Here is a 25,959-nt window from a genome sequence, read left to right on the forward strand (position 1 = left end):
GTTATTGCAGGATCGAAAAGGCAAAGGTTTGACACCATATCAAGGAGATGATCAGTGTTTTGGAGTGTACCACTGCTCAGAATGCAATCGTTTATGGATGGGTGCCAACGGCTGCTCAGGAGTGCAACAAATGCCGCGATAAGGTCTACCCACACAAAAAGGTATTCCCTTATTCTATGCTACATTTTATTCGAAGCTGTAACTAGAAATTGCATTACAAATCAAATTAGCTGACAAATAATGTCCCCCACTTTGCAGCAAATACCAAAAAAAAAAAATCAGTAAGTATGCATTTTAAGTCAAGTTGTACATAAAAATGAATGACGTACTTTCCAAAGAGTTACTGGCTGTTATGAAATTTCAAAGATTTCGAGCGAGACAACAACAGCGCCATGTGTTTCTTTTCTCTTTCGTCTTTTCTGTCCACGTTTAGTTGTTTCGAAATGTTGTGTCTCAATAGTGGCATTGATAAAAAAAACAGAGAATGTGTGTTGACTGTAATGACATGCGGAATTAAAGACCGTATAGGGTTCTACTTACCTTATGTCTGTATTCAATATGAGTTATACTTCTCTCTCTCTCTCTCTCTCTCTCTCTCTCTCTCTCTCTCTCTCTCTCTCTCTCTCTCTACGCCTTTTAGAGAAACATGGTAGCCTTGAAAAATCCGACATTAACAAGTCGCATAGTTGGGATTACGAGAGAAATGTAAAACTCTTGGCTATCCATGCAACCAAACCAACTTAATTAGTCTATCACAACAATATCTGTTGTAGAATTTCGAAGGATTTAAATATAGTTTTTCAATTCTGGTTTAGCATAAACCTTCATTCGGTAGAACAACTGATATAATTTTTTTGACACAAACTGAAGCCGCTTTAATATATGATAGAAGACAATAATTCTGGTGAATATTCTCAGTAACAAATATCAAAGAAAGAAGATCACGAGCTACGAAACTAAGTTTTATGACATGAGTACCAAGGCGACACAGTGTGCCTTTTATACGGAATCAAACTTACACAAGACATACCTATAATTGTTCGATGAACAGGCGTGTTGAATTCATCGAATTCGTCCCGCTGGATTTCTTATCGTTTGCTAGTATAAAGGCCTGAGCCTGTCTTCCGTTTTCAGGAAACCTTGTGCAGACGTTGATCTGTCAGTAATGTAATATTGTGCAAAGACGTTTAGAAGTATCTCGTCGATTAATTGTTAATTTGCATATTTGATAAATTTCTGTAATTAGGGTCATATTTGTGTCAAGAGTAGATCACCCAATATAACCGTGTTACGACTGAAACGCTTACGCGAGGATACTGATGGGGATTGACTTGGGAGTCTTTTTGTAACAGAAACGACGTCGGAAGTCACCAATCTCTCGCCGGACGGTATTAGGTTAAGTACCAGTCCTTCAGTTTTCAAATGTTCTGTGTTCAGAACTGTCGTCAGGACAGTCTCCCACCAGTATTCATCCTACACACGATGCTTGTAAAATTTATGTCCAGACAGCTTTTAACTTTCGCTTCGATGGTGATGTCTAAGATTTCTAGGAGGAAAAAGTTATATTTGGAGGTTTTCTTCCATTTGTGATCATTACTTCAAAGATGTAAATTCAAAATTGCATAACCTTCATTGTCTAATATTACACTGGTGATATTCTTTGTGATGTCCTAGTAATCGTTACCATAATAAGAAACTTTAACTTAAGTGACCTACCTACCTACCTACCTACCTACCTACCTACCTACCTACGTATCTATCTATCTATCTATCTATCTATCTATCTATCTATCTATCTATCTATCTATCTATCTATCTATCTATCAATCAATCTATCTATCAATCTATCTATCTATCTATCTATCTATCTATCTATCTATCTATCTATCTATCTATCTATCTATCTATCTATCTATCTATCAATCTATCTATCTATCTATCTATCTATCTATCTATCTTCCGGTAAGCAATCAGTAAAAACAAGACTGTATATACATGATTACAGAATATATATGTGCGAAAATATGATAACACATTTGTAAATCATCCGTTGTTGTTTTTAAGAAACAGAAATTTTGTTTTATCGCACTTATCACCCGTTATAACCTTATCACCTCAGTCTTCGAAACTAAACATTTAAGTCGGTTTTACGTATTATAAATGTTATATCGACATAATTTAAAGTTTCCTCTGTTTATTGCCTTGCTGTTTAATTACGGTCTGCCCACTTGAAAAACTTGTCCTTGAATTCTCGGTGGAAGACGAGCCTTGAGAGTAGTTTAGCATCTTTCTTGGCGTTCCAAGTTTGTTGTGTTCCCAAGTATTTTTTCGCCAAAGCATCCAGAGAACAGGAAGGATCTTCGGGTATGTCTCTGAAAAACTCCAATGGGTCGACCAACTTCACACCAGGCAATTTTCCCTGAATTTTTTCAAATTCGTGCTTCAAGATAGGAAATTGGAATTCTCTGCCATTGTGGGCTACAAGGCAGACAGGCTTCGGCAATCTTTTCAGAAACTTCCGGATAATACTGCAGGTACCCTTGTCCATGGATCTGAAGGCGGCGACGTCTTGCTTGTCGATTTTGTGTAGAGCTCTAGTGGAATCTTTGATTTTTTTCTCCGGAGACATGCAGAGGACGAGACTATTTGTGACACGTGGTTTCAGACCATTCATCTGGGATTTACGTTTAATTTCATCTCTCGTGATGGCCAGGAACGCTAATTCGATGACATCCGGTAAGGAACCGTCATCTTCAATTAAACTGGTGGTTTCAATGACGACGAACACAAATGTTTTCATACGTTGAGGTTTCATGATAGCCTGTTGGCAAAATAATAAAGGTACCTCAAGTTAGATTTGACCCAAAGTTATCTCCGATGATGAGTAAAACAGCATAGGGTGTATGGTATGGTGTGCGTTCTAAGAAAACACAGCTCGCCATCATATATTTCACAACGTGCCATATAAATGTCTTTCTCGCCATTTATAAGCGAATTACATTCCACGATTAATGAAAAAGATATCCTTCAGTCGTCACCCGTTTCGAATTAACATGACCATGAACTACGAGAGCGTATTGCTTAATGACTCTCCGAAAACGAATATTTCGAATGAACCTGAGAAAATAGTATTAATTCAGGAACACACATTTCTTTGTTTTTGCAAACCGCAGAAAATATTTTATCGTTTTCACGTAGATTTTTCCCAAAAGCATCTTAAAATCAGACGTTCGCAAGAGCGTAGGTGACGAGCTTTGGCCATTTTGTTTGCATACTTTGTCACTTGCAAGTGTACGTAGGGAACAACCCAGATCTTGCAAGTACATTGGGGTATATACAACGCTCTTTTCGCTCCATACACACTTTGAACGAGGAAATAATAATGATAAAAACAAACTAGACTTGGACACCTCATCGGCACTATGAACCATCCTTTTACAGACAATGTAGAGTTTTGACATCAGTATTTTGACTAAATGAGATCCCATTGTATGTCGAATACTTTGTTTGAATGGTCTTATATGAAATCCACGTTGCAATTTCTTTTTGGGGTGGTGGTTTGGTGGAGAGGTGCAAGTTAAAGTTTCAAAGGCTCCATCTTTGCAAAACAAACAAACAAACAAACAAACATATGAAAATTGTGCATAGTCTACTTCAGCTCTGCGTGGCAGGGCTGTTTTTGTTACCGGCGTTACACAGCCTCCCAACGTGTGACGCCCGTAAAACACGCCCTGTCACGCAGAGCCAAGTCTACTTCAATTCTCATGGCCGAAAGGGTAAGCATAATTTGAGAATCCTCAATAAAAGAATCAAAAATCATTCTAAATTTAGATGGAGATGTATATTCCAGAAAATTACTTCAAAAAGTATAACCACTAATACGTCGGCGAGGGCGCCTCTTTTGAAACTTTGAATAGCCAGTCAGACTACATGGGTGTTTCATGGCTGTTTCATGTTTTAGCATTGTTTACAAATCGAATAGGTCCACAAGAAAACGATTAAAGCAATAATGGTTCTCGGTTTTCCTTTTTGAGGGCAGATGACAATCATCGAACCAAAATTAAGGAAATACAAACAAATGGAGTATGTCCACAAGAGAACGACTAAATGATTAATGATTCTCGCTTCTCCTCAGTTTTTGAGGGCAGATGGCTATATTCACTGTAAGCTTATACACGAAAAGTCGGCGCACATACGTGTACGTTAACTAGCAGAAATTTAATATTATCACCGGGAGGGGTAGCTGTGAAAACGCAGCTATCTGCGATGGGGTTGCCTGCGTCTATGCGAGTCATCAAAAGGTAAACCAAGCCACGGATGTGTGTGACGGGGTTGACCTTTTGATGACTCGCATTGACGTAGGCTACCCCGCCAAAGATAGCTATATTTCAAGAGCCAAATAAGGGATACAGCACGCAATTCCCTCAGACTAAGGACGAATAAATGCCAAAAGTTACAACATGAAAATCTTGAATGATGTGTTATGATAAAATATTGGTATAGCTACCGTGTTTGTTGTCAAAGCTCAGATTTATCGGTAGAGCGGCAGAAAGGCAATCTTGCTTGGAGGACTGTCTGGGCCAAAAGAGAATCAGCTTGAGGGGATGACCTTTCCACCTCCAGCACAGGTGGCGCTGTAAAGACGTTTGCAGTCAGATAAAGTAACTTTCTTTTGTAACTCCTTTCAAATTGAGAAAAAGGCAGCAAGGGTAGACTTATATACTTTTGTAACAACACTATGTGGTGTAGATGGTGCTTCTATATTGCAGATAGCGGCCTATTTATCTATCAGGCTAACGTAAATTGAAAATAGAAATTAATACAATCTAGTTCCTCTTTTCAATTTAGTGCAGACAAGCGCAGTCTCTCTCTCGGCAACCAAACAGAGAAACATTTGCAATTGAAAGTGTGGCGAATGAACATGTGCACTTTGGTCAACAGATATAATATGAAAGTTAGAGATATGATTGGTTTATTAATGTTATGCTAATTACATTTTGCCTGTCCTTCTTCATTAACGTCAGCACAAGGATATCAAAAAAGAAGAAATCGAAGCTCCCTGTTCTACACCGAATTTTAACATCCAATTTACTCCAAGCATATTGTTAGGCGGTGTCTCCCCCTCTTTTTACTTATTTCTTGTGAAATATAAACACTTTCTGGAATTCGAGATACTTTACGTTGTGCAGTGTGTAACATCGTCATCGAACAACAGACAGCCGCACAATGCACTACGTTTAATGTAATGTCGAATGTTCAGTATACTAGGACGAAAACGACCATCACAGGAAGAAATTGGACGACATGTCAGGATTGTTCCCTCGCTTTCAGTAGGAAAATTTGGTTGACCTGAAAATGCCACGGATTAATCGGCTCTCGAACTTGTGTCATCTACAAGGTTTGTTTGCATGTTAATTTTTAACGACCTTTCCAGGTCTTTTATTATTGAGTTGGGCACACAAGTATTGCCATACGTGGCAGTATATCATAAAACAAATACTGAAAACTCTACTTTGAAATAATTGTTCATATTGTTGCATGTTAAGGTCGATATTGACAACATTCGTAATCAAATTAAGCAAAACGATAAAGTCGATTTATTGTCAGCCTCGCGGGTAAAGATTTCTCTGTTTCATCGGTGTAAGGAATGAAAATTTTAACACTGAAAACCTTCATAATGTTGATCGCCTACCTCGTCACACCAAGCATGTTCCAAGCCACTCATCGATTGCCAGTGTGGAAAAATTGCAGTCTGTATTGTATAGCAGCTTCGTGCCGCGATATGAGTACAAAGTCCTTCTTTAACATAAATTTATCGTTCTATTTACTCGGTGCCAAGGAAGTGGTGATACGCAGATAAGCTTCATTGCACTAGTAAATACACCCACGTAATATATTTTCATACGCAGCCAAACAGTGAAACCATGGATTGTAGGTCTATGGTGACACTTCGCACAGTATATTGTGCACTTTCCTAATCAGAATATGGGGGTGAAGGGTCTATCTAAGGCGTTCCATAGAGTCTAGTAACTAGCACCTGTGTACCTTTAAGATAGAATCTTTGGCATTTACTTTCGTCGAACTTCGATTATTTCAACAGTCATCTATGAAGCTTAGTAGGCCTATTTAGAATGGAAATAACAATGAATGTTCATGGCTGACAGAACGTACATCGAGACTAGCCTACAGGCAACACGGATAACGATGGCGATGGCTTAATTTCTGGTATCTGTCGGAAATACAAGATAAAAAGCTAACTGTAACTCTGAACTTGCAAACAACATTTGGCGTCTGTATGAAGGGAAGCGTTACTTGACACCCTGATCACAGAATTATAAAAGTTGGGTTCATATTTAGTATTTGATTTTTACATGACATAAAACAAGAAAACCATAAACGAAGGAAAACAAACAAAACCCAATTATTGAACATATGACAACAAATAGCGTATTCTTTTTCTTTGCTTTTACTGTAACAGTTGCTATTCTTACCAAATTACAGAGACCGTCGACTCTGACACAAAACGGTTACAGACTAAATGTTGCACAATTTCATTCTTTGTATTCATATTTCATTTCCACCTTACTCCTTTTTAATCCTTATACATTTTGTACAGGCCATTTTACATTGCACAAAGTGTCAGCAAGTATTTGTTCGTGGTGTGTTTTCATGGGCTTTAATAAAAGAATGGTAATTTAGTGTTTCAGCATAGCAGAACTTGCACTTAAAATGAGTTATTGCCAAATTTATGTTTAGAGCGCATTTCCTCGAGTTGTTGTTACTGAATTGGAGTAATTAACATAACATTTATTGAATTTCACAAAAGACGGCGAGAGAACGAGCAAATAAACGAAAAGTGAAACGGTTCATAGGATTGAGAACAAATGAATGTGTCCACAAAACCCTTTAGAACTTGAGCTTCCATGTTGTTGATCTAGTTCTTGATCTAGTTTTCGTCAATCTGTTGTTGTTATTTGTGTAAATAAAAGAGTAAGTAGGCCTGTATATTTCTCGTTCAAAATAAACAACCATTTTCCTGTTTACATAATTCTCATAATCGCATTCATAGGAAGTGAGTACATGACATATTTTACTTTCAACCTGCTTGAAAGTCACTTTTCAGTCATGAAATTTTCACCTAGTCTCGGCGTATTTGCTTACTGACCCGACTGTTACAGAAGAAAGAAGTCTAAGAAAGAAGTCTGTAAGAAGTCTAAGGCCACTTATATGGCGAAATGACTAGCAAAACAGCCCTGAGTCATTTGATGAAATTGTAAACAGTTTGGTGATTAACTTCGCTGGTAGCATGGGTACTAAAACTGGACGTCGGAGCTCCCCTATTGTGATGTAAAATACAAGATACCACTTTCATACATTAAAGCCTGTACTCAGTAATAAGTTTATTGAAGCAATCTCTCTTTTATTGGATCACTGCTGTTAGTGTCATACAAACATGTATTCCATGCAGAGCGTGTGTTTTGGGGAAATGAAATCAGCTGCAATGTTTTTCGTAAACCTAAAGAGACGCCGTGATAAGGCCTTACCTATATGCAAGATAGTTTTGGTCTGCAGACAATAGTCTACTAGTTTTTTCCTTTGGTTATTGTGAAGATAAGACAAATAAGTTGTCATAAGTCTTGACAGTTGTATATTGACTGGTGTTATGCATGGGAATATTATCTCAATCTTGAACACAGGGTGCCCATCGTAAACTCTCATGTACAACCCTTGGTAGCAACAGGGGAGCCCAATGTCCATTTTTATAGTGGCCATGCTATCAGCATAGTTAATCACCAAACTGTTTACAACTTCATCAAATGACTGGCTGTTTTGCTAGTCATTTCGCCATATAAGTGGCCCTAGACTTCTTACTCTTTTTTTAAGGTTGTATGCCCCTCGAAAGTGAAAGACTTTTGCTCAAATTTCCTCATTTAAAGCTTCCTGATTGAACCTTTCAATCATTCTCTTGCCAAATCAAGAATAGAAATCGGACGTCACCGTGCAAAATTGGGAATTAGGAAACTAAATTACATATCATTTACCGATATTTAAATATCAAAATGTCCGCAATACTCTGTCGGTGGTAATTTAGTTTTTCAGCATAGCAGAACTTGCACTTCAATTGCCAAATTTATGTCTAGAGCGCATTTCCTCGAGTTGTTGTTACTGAATTGGAGTAATTAACATCCAAAGAAATTAACATAACATTTATTGAATTTCACAAAAGACAGCGAGAGAACGAGCAAATAAACGAAAAGTGAAACGGTTCATCGGATTTAGAACAAATGAATGTGTCCACAAAACCCTTTAGAACTTGAGTTTCCATGTACTTGATCTAGTTCCTGATCTAGTTTTCGTCAATCTGTTGTTGTTATTTGTGTAAATAAAACAGTAACTAGGCCTATATATTTTTCGTTCAAAATAAACAACCATTTTCCTGTTTACATAATTCTCATAATTGCATTCATAGGAAGTGAGTACAGGACATATTTTACTTTCAACCTGCTTGAAAGTCACTTTTCAGTCATGAAATTTTCACCTAGTCTCGGCGTATTTGCTTACTGACCCTAGACTAGAAATGTCCGCAATACTCTGTCGGGAGTAAAATTTACGACTTAAAAACAAACAAACAAACTAAGGCGGTGAAAATCTTAAATTTCAAACTCAAAGACCTTTACTTGAGCCATAACAATAAGTGCACAAGAAAACTATTGGAAAAATTTGGGAGTCCAAATATCTGTCGCATTCTACCTTAATCTTTATTTTGAGTTTAGACTTTTAAAGACAGATAAATAACCCTGAACCAGCAAGTATCTGCCATCACTGACTGCACTCATTCTCTCTTTCACGATATTAACCGTATAGCCCATGAATAGCGCACTACACGATTAACCTACAGATTGTGTCTTTATTTTTAATGGCTCCCTAATGTGCTAACTACTTCACATCCGTTACAAATATTCATTTACAAATATTCACGCATGGTGCCAAGAAAAATCATAGCTGGTGTCCATGCATCTGGCGATTTTCATTTGAATCATATGTAGATGCGAACTCGGGAAGATAAAGTTATCATCATCGGAAAAATGCAAGCATCATCAAAGGAACTTGGTCACCTATATTCATTGTAACCATTCATACATTTTACCCGAAGATGAGCTAGTCCTTCATACCAAGTTATCACCCTGCCTTTGCCCTGTGATTACACAGTGTAAATAATTGGCATTTTGAATTCATGTAGCATCTGTTGCATTATCAAGCAAAGGTTGTTAATTATGGAGTATAGTTTACGGGTGGCCGTCCCACTGAAGTCAAGCTCTCATTTGACTGATGACTTTAGGGAACAGGGGTCATCAACCAAGCGAGATTTAACAAATCGGAGGGCAATGGGTCAAACCCAGAATTCGAATAGACCATGTTACAAACAAAACAACGTGCACAAACGCGCATACAAATACGTGTATTTCCGTACGAGTCTGTTCATGCAGGTTTGATTGTATAGCCGTCCCGTGATCTCTTGTGGTCTGTGGAACAAAGCGGATCCTTTTCTAATATTCCGGAGAAGAACCATTTAGGACTTGCTTACAGGCTAAGACCAACAATCATCCCTTTCCCCGATTCTCAGTATTTGCATGTTGTTCACTAGAGTACGATTTTAATTCGGATGTATATAGGCCGCGCCAAATATGCACTCTGGTGTGTGGATGTTTGCAGTGCGACACCTGCCACTGCAGACCACAGAATCAACAAAGAGAATGTAATTTTGCTTTAAAATCTAAATGGTAGAGGACAGAGGTAAAGTCGAACCATACTTTGTATTTTGACATACGCAAATCAACTCTAGACTCAACGAAATAATGGGATTAAGTATATTGCGAGGCTTAGCCCTCTTTGTAAAGCAATTTCCGCCAATTTATAAAAATGACGTCCGTGAAATATTCGCCACCACATGAGTCGTCATTTGCATGTAGGCGGTGCTAATAATGAAGAGCATAGAAATCGATTTATGTGGGATATCTTACCTTAAGCATGAAAAGTGAAAAATCATGAAATTTCCAGCGTACGCCCGTGAGGTGTTTCGAAGGTGATTCTGTAGCAGTGGACGTTAAGTTGATGTGAGCATGGAGTCGAAGGTGTGCAAATGCCTGTCTTTCCACTACAACACCGTACTATGCATTACATTATGAAGTACGAGGGCGCTGTGGCCACCGAGGAAGCCTCCGCTTCCAACTCACCCCCGAATTCGGTAACTTACCCTGGTCAATTCGAACTTCAAAACAGATTCTTGCCAAAATATGGGCGTCGAAACTCATCATATCCTACAAAATCATGCTTGAAGCAAAACCAGGGGTCAAAAGTCTACATTTTATCAACATTTTCAAAAGTCCATATCAAGCCGCAAGGGGATGTCAAATATGCGTCATATGTATGTATAACCCTTCCTATAGCACTGCTTCCACCCCTCCCTTTAGGAAGGTCAAACTAGACTATAATTCAATTTCCGGTAAAAAGCAGTATATTTGAAGCACGACTACAAGGCAATGTTGCCTCTACCACGAATTAGCGCCTCACTGTACATGCTATATCAACAATTTTCAAACCAACTGCTGAAACTTTCTGATATACTCGAATATCTTCCGGTAGACAGATATCATTTTCCCAGATTGAACCTAGAACGCCTACTTGTTTTGACACTCGAAATTTCTTGATCTGACGCAATCAACGTATTTTCCCAGCTATGGTTAACATACTTTCCTGGAAGTCACTACTATATCATCACACTCAAATTTGTTTGGCTAACTGTTCGGCTAACTGAACTGCACAATCTCAAATTGTGCGGCGTGTTTCTAAATGATATATCTGAAGACAAGAACACTAACTTTATTATCATATTTCTTGTCTATTCACTGTATCCTAAAACATATTGCATTATAAAGAAAATGGTAAAATCCAACCAAATCCATGATTTTGCTGTAATGATGTATTCTCTATGTTTACAAAGTTTTCAAAAAGTCAGTAATATATGAATTCGCTCAACATTGTTTAGCTAACTGTTTTGCCGAATTAACTTCACAATCTCAAATTGTATGACGTATTTCTAGATGATGTGTATCAAGACAGGGGCATCATCATATTTCTTGTCTACTCACTGTACCCTAAAACATATTAAATTTAAATAAAATGGCAATAATTTACTTATACAGGTGGTATTCACCATAACGGAACATAATATTTCGTTGAACGCGTTCATCACCTTAGTTTCCTTCACAGGTCCTACGTGATTAACTTTTGCCAGTGTTGTGTTTCTTATGCCAGCTATACAACGACGGGGCAATACTGTACTTGTAGAGACACGTGATGATACAAGGGCAAAATATACTGAAACTTCAATTTGAACAAAGAAATATTATATATATATATATATATATATATATATATATATATATATATATATATATATATATATATATCAAGCAAGCCATGGCAAATGAGAGACGAGCTGCGTTGTTCTATGTTTGCTGCTCTTCACAAATTTCTTACTATTTGCAACAATTGTAATTGCGGACTAACAAAAACAAAAAACCTAGACAACGATTATCCAAGGATTTCTAAATACATATATGTAACTCCAGACATAGGGCAATGAAAGAACAACAATGTAGACTCTCATTCGCATGAAATTATACCTTCGAAATGACATACCTTGCGAACTTTGTCCGCCTTTGTGACGTTTCTACCTATATGCACTATTACCTAGCTGTAGTTGTCACATACTAAAAATTTGCATGAACTGGACTCAGAAATGCTATTGAAATATGGTGTGCAACTTTGCCGTTGCTGTTCAATGGTTTGCCATCTTACTGTATAGCTCATAGTTACAACTGAATGACGATTCCGCCTTCGGAACATCTTCTATCACACTACCCGTGTGTAGGATTTTTCTCCTTTCTAAAATTCAAAACAACACGGCTTGGTTGTGAATCGTCTGCTTTGAGCTCAAAGGGGCGATTTATCACCTGCGTAGTCGAGAAGCAAAGACTGCAGAATAAACTCGAAATTATGCGCTTTCACATGAAAAGGGGACTAAAAAGCCGAACAAAAGTTTAAAATCAAACAATAGTTGAAAATTTGGGCATCCGTTACGGTAGTTTTCCCGGCAAAACTGATATCAAAACGGAGCAGCTTGCAGAATGTCCATATGAATTTTATTCTGAAACTTATCGTTTAAAATGAGGCACAGGAGATATCCCCTCTCTCTCTCTCTCTCTCTCTCTCTCTCTCTCTCTCTCTCTCTCTCTCTCTCTCTCTCTCTCTCGTCAGCAGTCTTATACAGAAGTTTCAATGAACATCGAAAATAACTTTTGCAAAAACCGAAAATAGTGAAATCGCGGGTCCTTTTGCTATGGGTTATTGCTAATCATGGCTCAACTGGCATTTTTCAGTAGTACCTTAGCCACTGTTAGAGCTCAGATGATTGCAGCCAGTACTTGCGACTATTTGATGTAAAGTTTGGGGAAAATCAAATAACGGCAAAAGTAGAAGCAGTAAGTCTGAGGAAAAATTTATTGATCTGTCTTAATATAAACACTTCTAAAACTATATATATTAATACTCAAAAACAAAACGAACTACTGCCGGTAACCGCTTGTACGCATCGATTTCCTGTTTGATCTGACAAAGTAATATATGTGACATAAAAAATTCGACTCGGCACACACTAGTTAAATTTTAAAAAACAGTAGTCAAATATCATGCAGTAACTACTTCTACAAGTACACACATACATAAATGTATACACAAAACCTTCTTGTAAACCATTCACCATTATTAATGAACAAAGATAATCTGTGACAATTATCAGAGATGTCAAAATAAAGCTAACCAATAAGAGTCGTCAGAAATATTATGTCAACCGAATATAACAAAACAATCATAAAACGTGACCTTCATTTCGTTTACTTTGTAAAGATATTGGTTTTCAGAGCTCAGCCCAAACATTTTCGTAGCTCACAGTGTTCACATTTCAGTCGACTCTACCATGCTAATCCTTCTTTCAAATTGTACTCAAATTTTGAAATATTTGGAGTAATTTCACTTCATACAATGTATTATGTGCGTTTTACATTTGAAAAATCGCTGGTTACTTTGGTTTATTGAAATAGACATTTTCGGTACATCGTTAGTAGATAGAGTGCCACAAGATGTCCAAGCGATTTGAAAAGTCAAGGCTACGTGAAAAAGAGAAAAGTGAAAAACACACAGAGATAATGGTTATTGTATAAACACTGCTCTGGTACTGATATCATGTCAAAATACCCTCAATACAACAAACTCTGACCAGCACAAGTAAAAAAATAACTAACATAATACAACTTTGTCAACTATGAGATATTTGGAGATGCCGAAAACTATCAGTCCTTTAAAATAATACGATAACACGTTGAAGAATAGAAAATCCTAGGCCTGTTGTTTGCCAAGGTCTACATGTCAAAGACTCAATTGCGACTGGAAAACGTTGGCTTAAATCAGTAACAATGATTGTAAGTTTCAGTGTAGTATCTCGCCAACACTTCCCAGCAAAACAGAACTGACGGCAGAAAATGGTAAAGAATTGTCGGAGAGGTGTAGTTGCGACTGTTCAAGATTGTGTTTCAATACACTGTCTTGATGACTGCATCACATAGCTAAGGAGCTGTGATATCGCAGCGATGCTGACACCTGTGCGGTGCTGTGGCGTCTATCGATCGCGCTCGGGTCGAGGGTCATCGCCGCAGAGTGGCGATGACCCTTGACCCGAGCGAGATCGATCGACTCCGCAGCTCGGCTGCGATATCACAGCTAATAGCTTACAAATGTTCCCAAGCCGTCGATTTTAAAATTTAGCAACCCTGATCCTTACTGCTGTGTGCGTAGATGCTGGTTTAATCGAGTGCAGATGGAGGTTCATTGACATGAAGAAGTAAGGATTATGCACAGTATCGAAAAAGCAATAACATGTATGTTATTCACTAACTCGCAAAACAAAACTAACTAGAACATGTAAGTAACACTTGTGCCTCAAAATAGTATTCAGACTTCAGTCCCACTATAACTGTACCCCATCGAGTTATATTTGAATAGGACGTGAAAAGGAAGTGACTTTTCGACTGATAAAAATGTCTATATGACAAAAGGTCGGGAGCATAGAAAACAAATTATTGGTGCAGATAGAAAGTACAACGCAAAATATCAACTATCTTATCTAAAAATTAGTTTTGCCAAGTTTGGATTTTTTTCCGTCAAGTGCATTCTAATTGCAACCATGCTAAGCCCCTTCTCTATGACGCTATCTTTACTGCCCTTCGGAATGAAGTAGCCGAAAGTGTGCATTACGACAAGTCTCAAATTGTCGTCGAATCCAGGGCTGCCAGACGATCCATGGAGGAACGAGGACTGGTAAACCTTTCCATCGGGAGCGAAAAGCTCACTCAATAGTGTTGTGCTGTCTCCAAAGTATGAAAGTTGTGCGGCCTTAACGTTTTGATCTTCAACGGGATTCTGGGAAATCAAGCAACGGGTGTCAATTCGCTTTGGTCTTCTGTCAGGGTGACCAATGAGAGAGATGAACGCCCCATCTGCTGAAGGTGGTGGCCCAATCCATCGGTCTAAAGCAGGGGCACTGTGCTCTTCCCCATTAACTTTCAACTTAAGGATGGCGTAATCTGGATTCCGACTGAAATAGGTGATTTCTTCCACTCCATCGATTATTTGGTTTCCTTGAACTATATCTTGAAAGTTGAAACACACTTTTAGTTTTGGGGCCAATGCTTTCAATTCTTCGGAATCTCCTGAGGCGTTTTCCCCTAACATCATGCTCAGTACATGGGAGTTTGTAATGATGTGTTTGTCGCCTACTCTGAAGCAGCTTCCACTTACATTATTTGCTTCAATATACCCCACAGAATCACTGTGGGTAACTAGCGTTTTCAAATGAGCAACGCTTAGTGTGTGATCTCGAGCACGGGACAGCCCCTTTTTCCAGTTGGAAAGAACCTCATCCTTTACCTCTACTTCGCGGGGTGAATTTGACCTTGAATCTTCTTGCTTTTTTCGTTTTGCGTCAGGTTCTGAAGAAAGGTATCGCTCAAAACATGGACGGGATAGCAGGTCTTTTCTTGGAATTTTTTCCAGTATGGTTTCCATGACATCAAAACATTGCCTAGGTGTAAGGAAGTTATCAATGATCAACGCCGCTAACTGATCACTGTTAGTTGCTTTTTTAATTATACCTCTTGGAATTTTGTCTCCCTCCGGGGTGGAAATTCCAGTCAGTAAACTCTTAGCCCTTTCGGTTTGATCTGCGTCTAACTCGTCGAACAGACGGATCAGATCTTCTAGATAATTCCTTTTTGAACCACTTGCCATCTCCTTTCAATAAGTGTGTTGTCACCTGAAAGTTGGACAAGAAACACACACCCATATGATGTTTTTCAGTAACAAAAAACTACTCATAAAATATGCTAAACACGGACGTTGTGCGTTTAAGTTACAATATAATAGGCCTCCGGGACAGATATTCGGATGCTCAAAGTTTTACAATACATTTCTGGTCTACCGCATGGAAGGGTTCATTTTAAAGCGCTTTGAGTAAAGTTTTAACTGCCGAAGTTTTTTGAAAATCAAAAATTCAATTCAACTCCATTCTTAAATATTAGCACAGGGATGGCGGCCACTGAAGCAGAATATTCCTCAAAGAAACCACACGAGTGACAGGAACCAAATATTGAGTTTGACTAGCTTCATAACATTTCCATTTGAAACCCAGATAATAAGATAAACGGGTAAATCCTCTTTCCGAGGGATATCTTTACGACTTTAATGAAAGGAGAGGTCATCAACCACGCAAGATTTTTAAACACACACAGGCAGTGTTAATAAAGTTAAACCTGCATTTCTACATACTTTTGAGAGTAAAACTATTAACTGTATTAGGTAATTAGGATAGTATTGGGTAATATCACGTATGTCTTAGATGGCTCAAATATAGGGAGGCCATGGGCCATTTTGTTAAGAGCAGGAAGTTAAAGGCCCATGAGCAACAACTCTGTGAAATTGTCCAAACTCAAGTTACCTCAAATTTCCTCCGATACGCATTGCAATCTAAAATTGAACGATATAGTCATTAATTAGTCTCAACAACATATGCGAGTGGCACAATAAGCAAGAAATTGAACACTTTATCAAATGCCCATATGAGGCGGCAATGGGATGTCAAATCCACGGCCAATATCTGGACAACCTTTCCTATGGCACTGCCCCCTCCCGTTGTGGGGAAGGCCAACAGGACTATTCCATTGAATTCCCGGTAAGAAGCGGTACACTTGATGCATGACTACAAGGCAGTGTTGCTTCTATCATTAATGAGCGCCTCACTGTATATGTAAGATCAACGATGTTTAACGGACTGCTGAAAGTCTTAGAAATCTTTCTCACAGATTGAAACTAAAACCCCTGCTTGTTTTGACACTCCGAAACCGAAACCAAATCCTCGATTTGGCGCTAATAATGTATTCTCTATGGTCAACAAAGTTTCCACTAAGGTCACTACTATATTATTGCGCTTGACATTGTTTGCCAAACTGCAGCCTATTGCCGAGAGCTAACAAAACTCAGATGCCATAGTTCGCGCCCAACGGGGTCAATCTGATATACTCCCGTAAAAACACTTTGTTCTTGACCTGAGCATCTGAATAATTGTCAGTAAAACGACAATGACAGGCATAAATATAGGTCAATCTTAACGTTAAGAAAAGAAGCGGCAAATGTAGACATGGCACTAACTGAAAAAATATGGACTCAAAGCATAAGTTACATTATCTTGTAGTTTACCTGAATATATTCAAAGATATAAACGTCTTTTATTGTTAAATTCATGTGTAGACCCACCATTTTAATGAATAATGCCGTGGCGGAAAGTTAATTTTGAGAAATAACCTTAAGGTGCACAAGAACCTGCGAAAAAATGCTGCATATACAGGATATCTTCGTGTGTTTGACAAATGTATCATTGTGTATCTTTCTTGCGTGGTCTGCGACGCGCATTTTACGCTGTTTATCATGTAGTCGCTTGGAGGCGGCCATATTTGGGTGCGGCACCCGTTTATTATATGTCTTACTGTGAAACCTACTCATGCAGTCCCACTCAGTGGATAATTACACTTGAGTAAACATCTCTGAGTAAGAACATTTATATGAACTAATTTTAATCTAAACATAAATCATGAAAATAATGTCAAAAGTTGCAGTTCATGTGCCCTTGTTCCCTACAATCGAAGGGTCACAATTTGAACGAAGATGAGCTAGTCCTTTGTACCGCGTTACCATCCTGTCTTTGCCATGTGGTTAGGGGAGAACCATTTGATTTGGGGGGGGGGGCATGGAGGAAGTGGGTATGGGAGCAAATTTTTTTTCCTGTCGGAGTGACAGCAATTTTTTTTTCTACTGTCAGACCTCCATCAATTATTTTTTCCAAATGGGGTAGCAGTGCAAATTTTTTTTATTGTCTTCAAGTTTGTAATGCGTTGTATATAAGGGAGTCGTCATTATTTACGGCCTGAAACTCCGAAATTTCGAGTGACCCCCCCCCTCGCCAACCATGATGAATTGAGTAACCTCCCTCTCTAACTCTGACATTTTGACTGATCCCCCCACTTAGAAAAGTTAAATACCAATACATGTAATTGTAAAATTTACAAAATACAGCAACTGCAGTAAAGACCTTTCAAATCCTGATGTACCCTGCTAGACTATCATCAGTTATCTCATGATGGTTCAAAAAAGGCGAACCCTTAAAAAATTAAATTCAAAGTCACAATAAAATTCACGCAGTATCAAACCATAAAGTATATTGTTTAATTTTGATGGGTATTATGACAGGGTTTTCACTAGGATATCTGACCGGGCAGAATTTGAAAGTACAGGGTGAAAACACGCGAGAGGCTTAGGGGAAAGTGTCAAAGGGGCTTTCCCCTATCTTTCATGGAAATTTTTAAGATATTGATATGTGCAATGGTGCAGCCTGGTGCAATCTGAGAGGGTTTTGTTTAACTTTTTTACTAAGTGAAACTGTTAGAATACCCCAAGGGGAGAGCTTTAGAGGGGGGTTCCCCCTCTCGTATTGGAAATTTTGAGAAATTGATGTTTAATGGTGGAATCTGAGAGAAGTTTCAGTTTATTTTGCACTCGGTAAAACTGTTTGAAAATGACATTGAATACTGATATTTTTTACATTTTTTGCATGATCAGTGTTTGAGTCACAATATTCAACAACAAAAAATGACAATAAAAATTGTGAAAAACAGTTCATATAAAGGAAAGTGAGGGCAACTCCACACATCAGCTCTACCAAGTTTGTTTAATATTGCGATATGGTGAATAAAAGGATCATTGCATTTATTTTGTGTGGAATACATTATAATATTATATTGAGAGAATAACATATTGGTTTTAACACTAGTTTATTGACTCATGTCTTGTGTTTTAAATTTTCACAATTTACAGAAGTCAAATAGTCCCCCTTTAGATAGTGCCTATGCCATTGAGATACTGCAATAGAAATCCTGAAATATGATTTCTTGGGTCAGAAAAGGGAAGGAAAACATTGAGTGTACTGAGGTGTAAAGTAGACTTATGAAGTGCATGTTTATATCATAAGTGCTGGGAAAAAACATAAAAATTGCTTGTGGCAAAAACATTTGCGCCGCCTATGGCGGCGCGCCGGCAAAGAATGCATGAGAATAAGGTTTCCAAATTTTGCTAATTTCTGGTGCATTGTGACAATTTTTTTGTCACTTCTGTCTGTTATGACAATTTTTTTTTCTCGGGCCATGACAGCATCAATTTTTTTGCTTCTGTCTCACCTGGTGACATTTTTTTTTCTCAAAATCCTAAATACCCCCCAGAAATCAAATGGTTCTCCCCTTACAAGGAGTAAATAATAGATTTGAATTCATAGCATCTACTGCATTAGCAGGCATAGGTTGTTAATTTTCGAGCAGAGTTTATGAGTGACCCTTTCGCTGAACTCGAGCTGTCAACAGACTGGTGACGTAGGGAGGAGGGGGCTATTAACCGGGCGAAATTTAACGACGTGGAGGTCAATTTAGGACTTACAGGCTTGGACCTACAATCATCCCGGACCTTAATAAAGGACTTGCTTACAGGCTAGGGCCCACAATCATCCCTCGATTTCCAGTATTCCAATGCTGTGCACTACAGTACGATTTTAGGTCGGATGTAGGGAATACATATTGCTTAAACAACCGCCAATGGATCTTTGTAGCACAGTACATGCCACCTCAGACCATAGAATCTACAGAGAGATTTCCCTTTGTTATAAATCTAAATGGTAGAGGACAAAGGTAAAGTTGAACCATACTTTGTAGTTTGACATATACACGTCTACCCTAGACTTCAAGTAGTACCTGGAATTAAGTACATTGCGGTGCTCAGCCCTCTCATTCAAAACAATGTGTGCCATTTCATACAAAACGGCGTATATGAAATTTGGCAATGGTCCCGTTCTCGACCACATAAGTCGTCGTTCGCGTTACTCGCGAGGGATTTAGAAATCAATTACAGTGGAATTTGATCGAGTGTCCGTTTTGCCTTGCAGAGCTCGACAAGTCTACATGTTGCTTATCATTAGAAAAGTAAACATTTGCAACAAATTGAGTATTTGGTGTTAGATTACAGCGCACGCGGCGAACGTTTCCCAGACACTGTCTCGTCTACAATAATGACAGTCGTTTCAGCATGCCACTCATGCACAACAAGCTTGACACCGCACTATAGCTATAGCACATCATCAAAGTTTCTTTCAGCTACAGCTTTGTGTACTTTGATTTGGGAAATATAACTCAGACAAAACTCACTGGCATATTTTTCGAGGATCTATATCTCGAGGAAAGTCCTCAACATCAACCGGACTGACTCTCGGCGTTTTATTACAGTGAAACATTGTATTTTTTCAGCAAGGTAAAGAATATTTTGAAGGCAGAGAGATATCACCGTCCCCTCCATGCTAACCCGTTGCCGTGTATGATGCCGTCCGGGAAATTAAGTGCCAAAATACGGTGAATTATTTCAGAAACACTTGGTGTGTTATTCAATGGCACAAAATGTACCGTGTTGATTGAATTGCACTTGCCTGTGCAAAATCAACACTTTTCTTCAAGTCTATTTTGTAGCTCAGAGAAGTGTCAATTCAGAGAGAAGTGTCAATCGAGAAAGTTTCATTTAGCTGAGACAAAAGAGAAAGCGGGATTAAAGTTTCATTTAGGAGTGTTTAGCATTTTCTGGTTGACAATATTCAGTGTTGTATCGTGTCAAACTTGTTGATAGAGTAGACTGCACTCGCAATGCTACAGACTGCATGCTGAAGGAACTGTTGTCGTGATTGCTGACATCGAGAGGAGAAGAAAGGTTTTTTTTTAAAAGAATTTACTTGTTTCTTCATAAAGTTCCCAATTTAAAGTAAACACCTAAAAGAAAACTGGTGAGGTGCATGTAGTGCAGTGTTATGCTTGTTGTCAGTGACATGCTGAAACGACTGCAGTGATCGTGACGAGACAGTGTATGGGAAACGTTTGCCGCGCGCTGTAATCTAACACCAACCAAAGACGAAGACTCAATTTGTTGCAAATGTTTACTTTTCTAATGATAAGCAACATGTAGACTCGTCGAGCTCTGCAAGGCAAACCGGACACTCAATCAAATTCCGCTGTAATGTGGGATAACCTACCTTAGGTACAAAAATCGTAAAATCGTGAAATTTTCCCGTCTACGACCGTAACGTATTTCAAACGTGATTCTGGTTTAGTGACCCTTAAATTGACGTCATAATGACCTCATAAGTATCACCATACCCTGCATTTTATGCTGCACATAGGGGGCGCTGTTCCCATTCGGCATATATACCCTGGTCAATTCGAACTTCAAAACAGATTTTTGCCACATTATGGGTATCGAAACTCAACATTTCACACAAAATACGAGCCAAAATCATTGCTTGAAACAAAGCAAGGGGTAAAAAAGCTACATTTTATCAAATGTCAACATGAGGCAGCAAGGGGATGTCAAACCAAGGGTCCATATCTGTGTAACCCTTCCTATTGCACTGCCCCCTCCCGTTGTGGGGAAGGCCGACAGGACTATTCCATTGAATTCCCGGTAAGAAGACCTACACTTGAGGCACGACTACAAGGCAGTGTTGCTTCTATCACTAATGAGCGCCTCACTGTATATGTAAGATCAATAATATTTCACGGAATGCTGAAAGTTACACTTCATATATTCAAATATCTTCTAGGAGAGAGAAATCTTTCTCAGAGATTAAACTAAAAGGCCTACTTGTTTTGACACTCCGAAAACGAAAACAAATCCTCGATTTGGCGCTAATAATGTATTCTCTATGGTTGACAAAGTTTCCAGGAAGTCAATACTATATTATTGCGCTTGACATTGTTTGGCAAACTGTAGCCTATTGGGCAATCCCCGGGAGCTAACAAACCCAGATGCCATTGGTCGCGGCCAACGGTACAATGTGATATGCGCCAATAAAAATACTTCGTTCTTTACCTGAGAATCTGAATAATTGTTGGGAACAGGACAATCACAGGCATAAATATAGTTCAATCTAAGCGTGAAAAAAGAAGCGGGAAATGTAGACATGGCATTAACTGAAAAAATGTGAACTCAAAGCATTAGTTACATTATCTTGTAGTTTACCTGAATATATTCAAAGATATAAACGTCTTTTATTGAACACAATTTGATTTACTGGGCAAGTTGAGATAATTACATAGTGAACAAATGTCGGCTTAATCTACGAATGTAAGCTCACCTGCTTTTTTCTTAAAGCAGTGCACTTGTATTAATCAGTAATTTGTAATATTGCAACATTCAGCTATAGGGCACCCAACACTTTTGAGAAAGTTGAAAAATATAAAGATCCAATTCGCCCAAATTAGTTACAATCGTGACGGTGTTATTGTCAAATTTATTATTAGACCCACAATTTTAATGAGTAATGCCGTGGCGGAGAGTTAATTGTGAGAAAAACCTTAAAGTACAAGGAACCTGCGACAAAATGCTGCACAAGCAGGAATTCTTCGTGCGTTTTACAAATTTATCATTGTGTATCTTTCTTGCCTGGTGAGCGACGCGCATTTTCTTCATACACTCTATAAGTCATCAGTAAAGAAATGATTAAGGGTATCATAAGAAACGTGTAAGTGAGACATTGATATTTCTCTGTGTAACAGAAATTCATTTGAAGGAATAATCATGACCATTGTGGCACTGTGGCATTTTCTATTAGTTTGCTACTATTTTCCAATTTACCAATTTTGCTGTCAAAATGTCCTTTCAAGTGTTGCAAAGAAATGAATTATTTTTTCATATGACACCATGATACCACATTTCTGAAACATACTCATTTAAAGTGATCGCTCACGAATATGGTGAAAAAGCAGTCCTTGAATATAATCTTTGGCATTTTACATGGCAGCTTTTGTCTCTCTAAAGTGTGAGTAGCATAGAACCAGTAAGCTGTTTAGCCACGAAATGGATACTGACCACCCAAACTTTGTATTAAAGGTTAATTTGATTTTCGCACTATGTATATTTCAAAGTAAGACCCATTAATTGTCACTTTACACCACAACAAATATAGGCTCCCGCTGTTATCAACATTCGAACAAACTTGTTTTCTCTTTTTTATTAAAATATGTTTGCAGAACAAAGAAAAAAAATGATGCGCTATTCTACTTGTCGAACAAAGTTGTAGAAAATGACAAAATAAGCTCCAAATATCTAATCAGGGCCGTTTCAATATGACATTATTTTATGCAATCGATTGGGTTACACAGTTTCTGAGCATATGAATTAATTACAGTTTTACGACATTGAACATCAGAACTTGCTCAAACATCATTCCATCTGCTGTGCTCTTTGGTTGATCAATTCATTGGTTGATTACAAATTCACAATGATCTGTCAGTGTCGCCGAATGAAATGTCAAACATTCGTAATGTTATGTCCTGGTATTATTTATATCCGTTCGAGAGACCATCTTCTGCTTTTCCTGCAGTAGTTGAAATTTTGAGTCAAAACTCGTAGATCATTCCATATCCTATAATATTCATGGGATTTTGCTCAGCAAATCCTTTCTTGGTATTTTATCAAGTAAGTATTTCACCAAATCCCAGCATTCCTTGCTTGTTCCGCGGCGTGCTATTATCAAACCGGCGAGAGCATCACTAGTATTCACGTTTTCAACAGCGCCGTCTGGAAATTCCAGTGAAAGCAAATGAGATTTTGCTCTCTGCCTATCATGTGAATTGAAGTGATCGAACAGATCGATTAATTGTGGTCGACAGCTTGCACTGGTATTACTGGTACTACTCGCCATCGGTTTGTATCTCGGTATTATCCTAGAGGGGAAATCATTGATGCTCAGCGTTACATCCAGAGTTGAAACAAGTAAAGAACAATTATGAGGGTTACTCGTTTTAGATTTTACGTAACGTATTTCAATTATCCATCAAAAATAGATATCACAAATTGGTTAAGTGTTCAAGCATTGTCTGCCGAGGTGAATGGATCGTGCTTTTCTTTACGACTTGCATCACATCTGTAAGCAAATTACACAATTTCACGCATGGTGCAAAGAACAATTATGTGTACATGTCTCATTTGAATCATATGTAGATGGGAACTTGGGAGAATATAGTTATCATCATTATAAAAAATGCGAGCATCCTCAAAGGAATTCGATCACCTATATTCATTGTGGCCATTTATACATTTTAACGTGGGGTCCACATATAAATGTGTAATCTTACTGTTGTTCCATGGGTTGACAAACCACGTAATGCGTATGGATATGTCCAAGTTTGCAGTGACCGTATAACTATAATGATAAGCGGTCAATATAGCTCAACTATTTGTCACAAGATACCAATGAAACATTCTGGTACTGAATAATACACAAACAAATTAAAGTAGTGACAGGAACCTGTGTTCAGTTTGACTAGTTTCATAACATTTTCATTTGAAACCCACATAAAATGACAAGCGGATAAATCCCATTTCAAAAGGCAGCTGAACAACAACTGTATAATTTCGATTTCGGAAGTTAGAAGTCGTAATCATACAAGCCCGAGGAAACTGAAAACCAAGTCTACCAGGAAAACGTTTGTTTTGTCTCCTTACCTTAATATCACAATATATATATATATGTCTGGTCTGTAACATTTACTCCCAATACATTTATTTCTGTGTTAGTTTCCACAATAATCGATTTCAGCACCAAAGCTGTCTACCATGATATGCACACATAATCATGCAATGGTGGTTTAACAAAAATTAAATCAAATTGTGGACATTTTTAGGAACCAGAAAAGCAACCATGTGGTTCTTAATAAGCTTGATGAAGAGTTGACCAAAACATAATCAAATTGTGTTCTCACCAGTATTTTTAAAATGTTCAACGTGATCGATATTTGTCGATATCACCTGTTTGATACGTTTCGTCTATTTGAGAGCTGACCAAGTCAATTAAGAGACCCGTAAGCTATGAAAGAAGTTAAGGACAAAAGTATGGAAATTACAGAATCGAATGCGGATATTTTTTACTGTACAGGTATTACGTCAATATCGTATGATCGCCCTACTAATAATGAAGGTAAAGGTGATCCAAAAAGGACATTGGTTCAAGGTTAAAAATATTATTCAATCCTGTTATGAAATGGCCGGATTGGTAAAACAGGTAGAGCAAAATCGAAAGAGTATAAGCGGTCGAGGATGTAGTTAATTACATGTTGACGAAGGGTGCACAAAAATGGTAAAACCGTAGGTCACGTGCATAATTTGAATAAAGATGACCTAGTTCTTTGTACCCAGTTACCATGCTGCCTTTGCCATGAGGTTATAAAGCATAAATAATCGGCAATTTGAATTTATAGGTTGGTAATTATTGAGTAAAGTTTACTCGTGACTCTCCCGTTGAACTGTAAACAGACGTACTAAGGGAGGAGGGGCCATCAACAAAGCGAGATTTAACAAATTTGAGGACAATTTAGAACAGTTACTGACTTACCGGCTAGGACCTTTAATCATCCCCGATTCTCATTGTGTCAATGCTGTGCACTACAGTACGATTTTTAGTTCGAATGTACGTATTTATGTCCAGCCAACTATGCACTCTGGCGCTTAAACAACCGTCGATGGATCTTTGCAGTACTATACAGACCATAGAATCAACAGAGAAAATGTACGTTTGCTCGGTAGAGGACAGAGGTATAGTCAAACCATACTTTGTATTTTCACATATATACGTCAACCCTAGACTGCACAGAATACCTGGAATTAGGGATATTACGAGGCTTAGCCCTCTCTGTCGAAGCAATTTCTGCCAATTCATACAAAATGGCGTCTGTGAAATTTACCAATAGACTGCACAAAATACCTGGAATTCGCCACCAAATGAGTCGTCATTTGCATATAGGCGGTACTAATGAAGAATGTAGAAATCAATTAATGTGGGACAACTTACCTTAAGTATAAAACAGGAAATCGTGAAATATTCCCGCCTACGGCCGTGAGGTCTTTCAAAGGTGATTTTGTAGTAGTGGGCGCTAAGTTGACCTGAACACGAAGTCTTTAGTATACAAATGCCCGTCCGTTCACTAAAATACCGTACTCGGCATGTGAAGCACGGGGGCGCTGTACCCACTCCGAAGCCTCCGCTACCCAATCATCCCCGAATGAGGTACAGGTTCACCTGGTCAATTCGAACCACAAAACAGATTCTTGCTAAAATATGGGTGTCGAAACTCAACATTTCCTAGACAAAATGTGGGCCACAATAGTGCTTGAAGTAAAAAAGTTTACATTTTATCAACTTTTTTCAAAATC

General features: G+C 38.2%; 2 protein-coding genes across 6 annotated transcripts; both read right to left on the reverse strand.

Moving 5' to 3' along the window:
- Nucleotides 1–588: 588 nt before the first annotated feature.
- On the reverse strand, nucleotides 589–10,185 carry LOC139115692 (three-prime repair exonuclease 1-like). 3 transcript variants are annotated; one of them, XR_011548161.1, is made up of 3 exons: nucleotides 10,023–10,185; nucleotides 4,508–4,634; nucleotides 589–2,821 (listed from the first exon to the last, which is right to left on the reverse strand). XR_011548161.1 is itself a non-coding variant. In XM_070677997.1 (2 exons), the coding sequence occupies exons 1-2, from the start codon at nucleotides 10,029–10,031 to the stop codon at nucleotides 2,210–2,212; spliced, it is 621 nt and encodes a 206-aa protein (XP_070534098.1). In that variant the 5' UTR covers nucleotides 10,032–10,175; the 3' UTR covers nucleotides 589–2,209. The 3 variants fall into 3 exon arrangements, 2 of the variants coding, with proteins under 2 accessions (XP_070534098.1, XP_070534097.1); XM_070677997.1 differs by lacking the exon at nucleotides 4,508–4,634 and having other exon boundaries at nucleotides 10,023–10,175; XM_070677996.1 differs by lacking the exons at nucleotides 4,508–4,634; nucleotides 10,023–10,185 and adding an exon at nucleotides 5,693–5,779.
- A 2,365-nt stretch (nucleotides 10,186–12,550) lies between these two features.
- On the reverse strand, nucleotides 12,551–25,730 carry LOC139115693 (serine protease FAM111B-like). 3 transcript variants are annotated; one of them, XM_070677998.1, is made up of 2 exons: nucleotides 25,598–25,730; nucleotides 12,551–15,430 (listed from the first exon to the last, which is right to left on the reverse strand). In XM_070677998.1, the coding sequence occupies exon 2, from the start codon at nucleotides 15,403–15,405 to the stop codon at nucleotides 14,239–14,241; it is 1,167 nt and encodes a 388-aa protein (XP_070534099.1). In that variant the 5' UTR covers nucleotides 15,406–15,430; nucleotides 25,598–25,730; the 3' UTR covers nucleotides 12,551–14,238. The 3 variants fall into 3 exon arrangements, 2 of the variants coding, with proteins under 2 accessions (XP_070534099.1, XP_070534100.1); XM_070677999.1 differs by lacking the exon at nucleotides 25,598–25,730 and adding an exon at nucleotides 20,783–20,866; XR_011548163.1 differs by lacking the exon at nucleotides 12,551–15,430 and adding an exon at nucleotides 21,829–23,474.
- Between the last annotated feature and the right edge of the window lie 229 nt (nucleotides 25,731–25,959).

The sequence above is a fragment of the Ptychodera flava genome, chromosome 17 (assembly GCF_041260155.1).
Source record: "Ptychodera flava strain L36383 chromosome 17, AS_Pfla_20210202, whole genome shotgun sequence".
NCBI lineage: Eukaryota > Metazoa > Hemichordata > Enteropneusta > Ptychoderidae > Ptychodera > Ptychodera flava.

Coding starts and splice junctions, on each gene's coding strand:
- LOC139115692 (XM_070677996.1), bottom strand. CDS start 5,725: ATGAGTGGCTTGGAACATGCTTGGTGTGACGAG. Junction 2,822..5,692: donor AACATGCTTGGTGTGACGAG/GTAGGCGATCAA, acceptor TTTTGCCAACAG/GCTATCATGAAACCTCAACG.
- LOC139115693 (XM_070677998.1), bottom strand. CDS start 15,405: ATGGCAAGTGGTTCAAAAAGGAATTATCTAGAAGATCTGATCCGTCTG.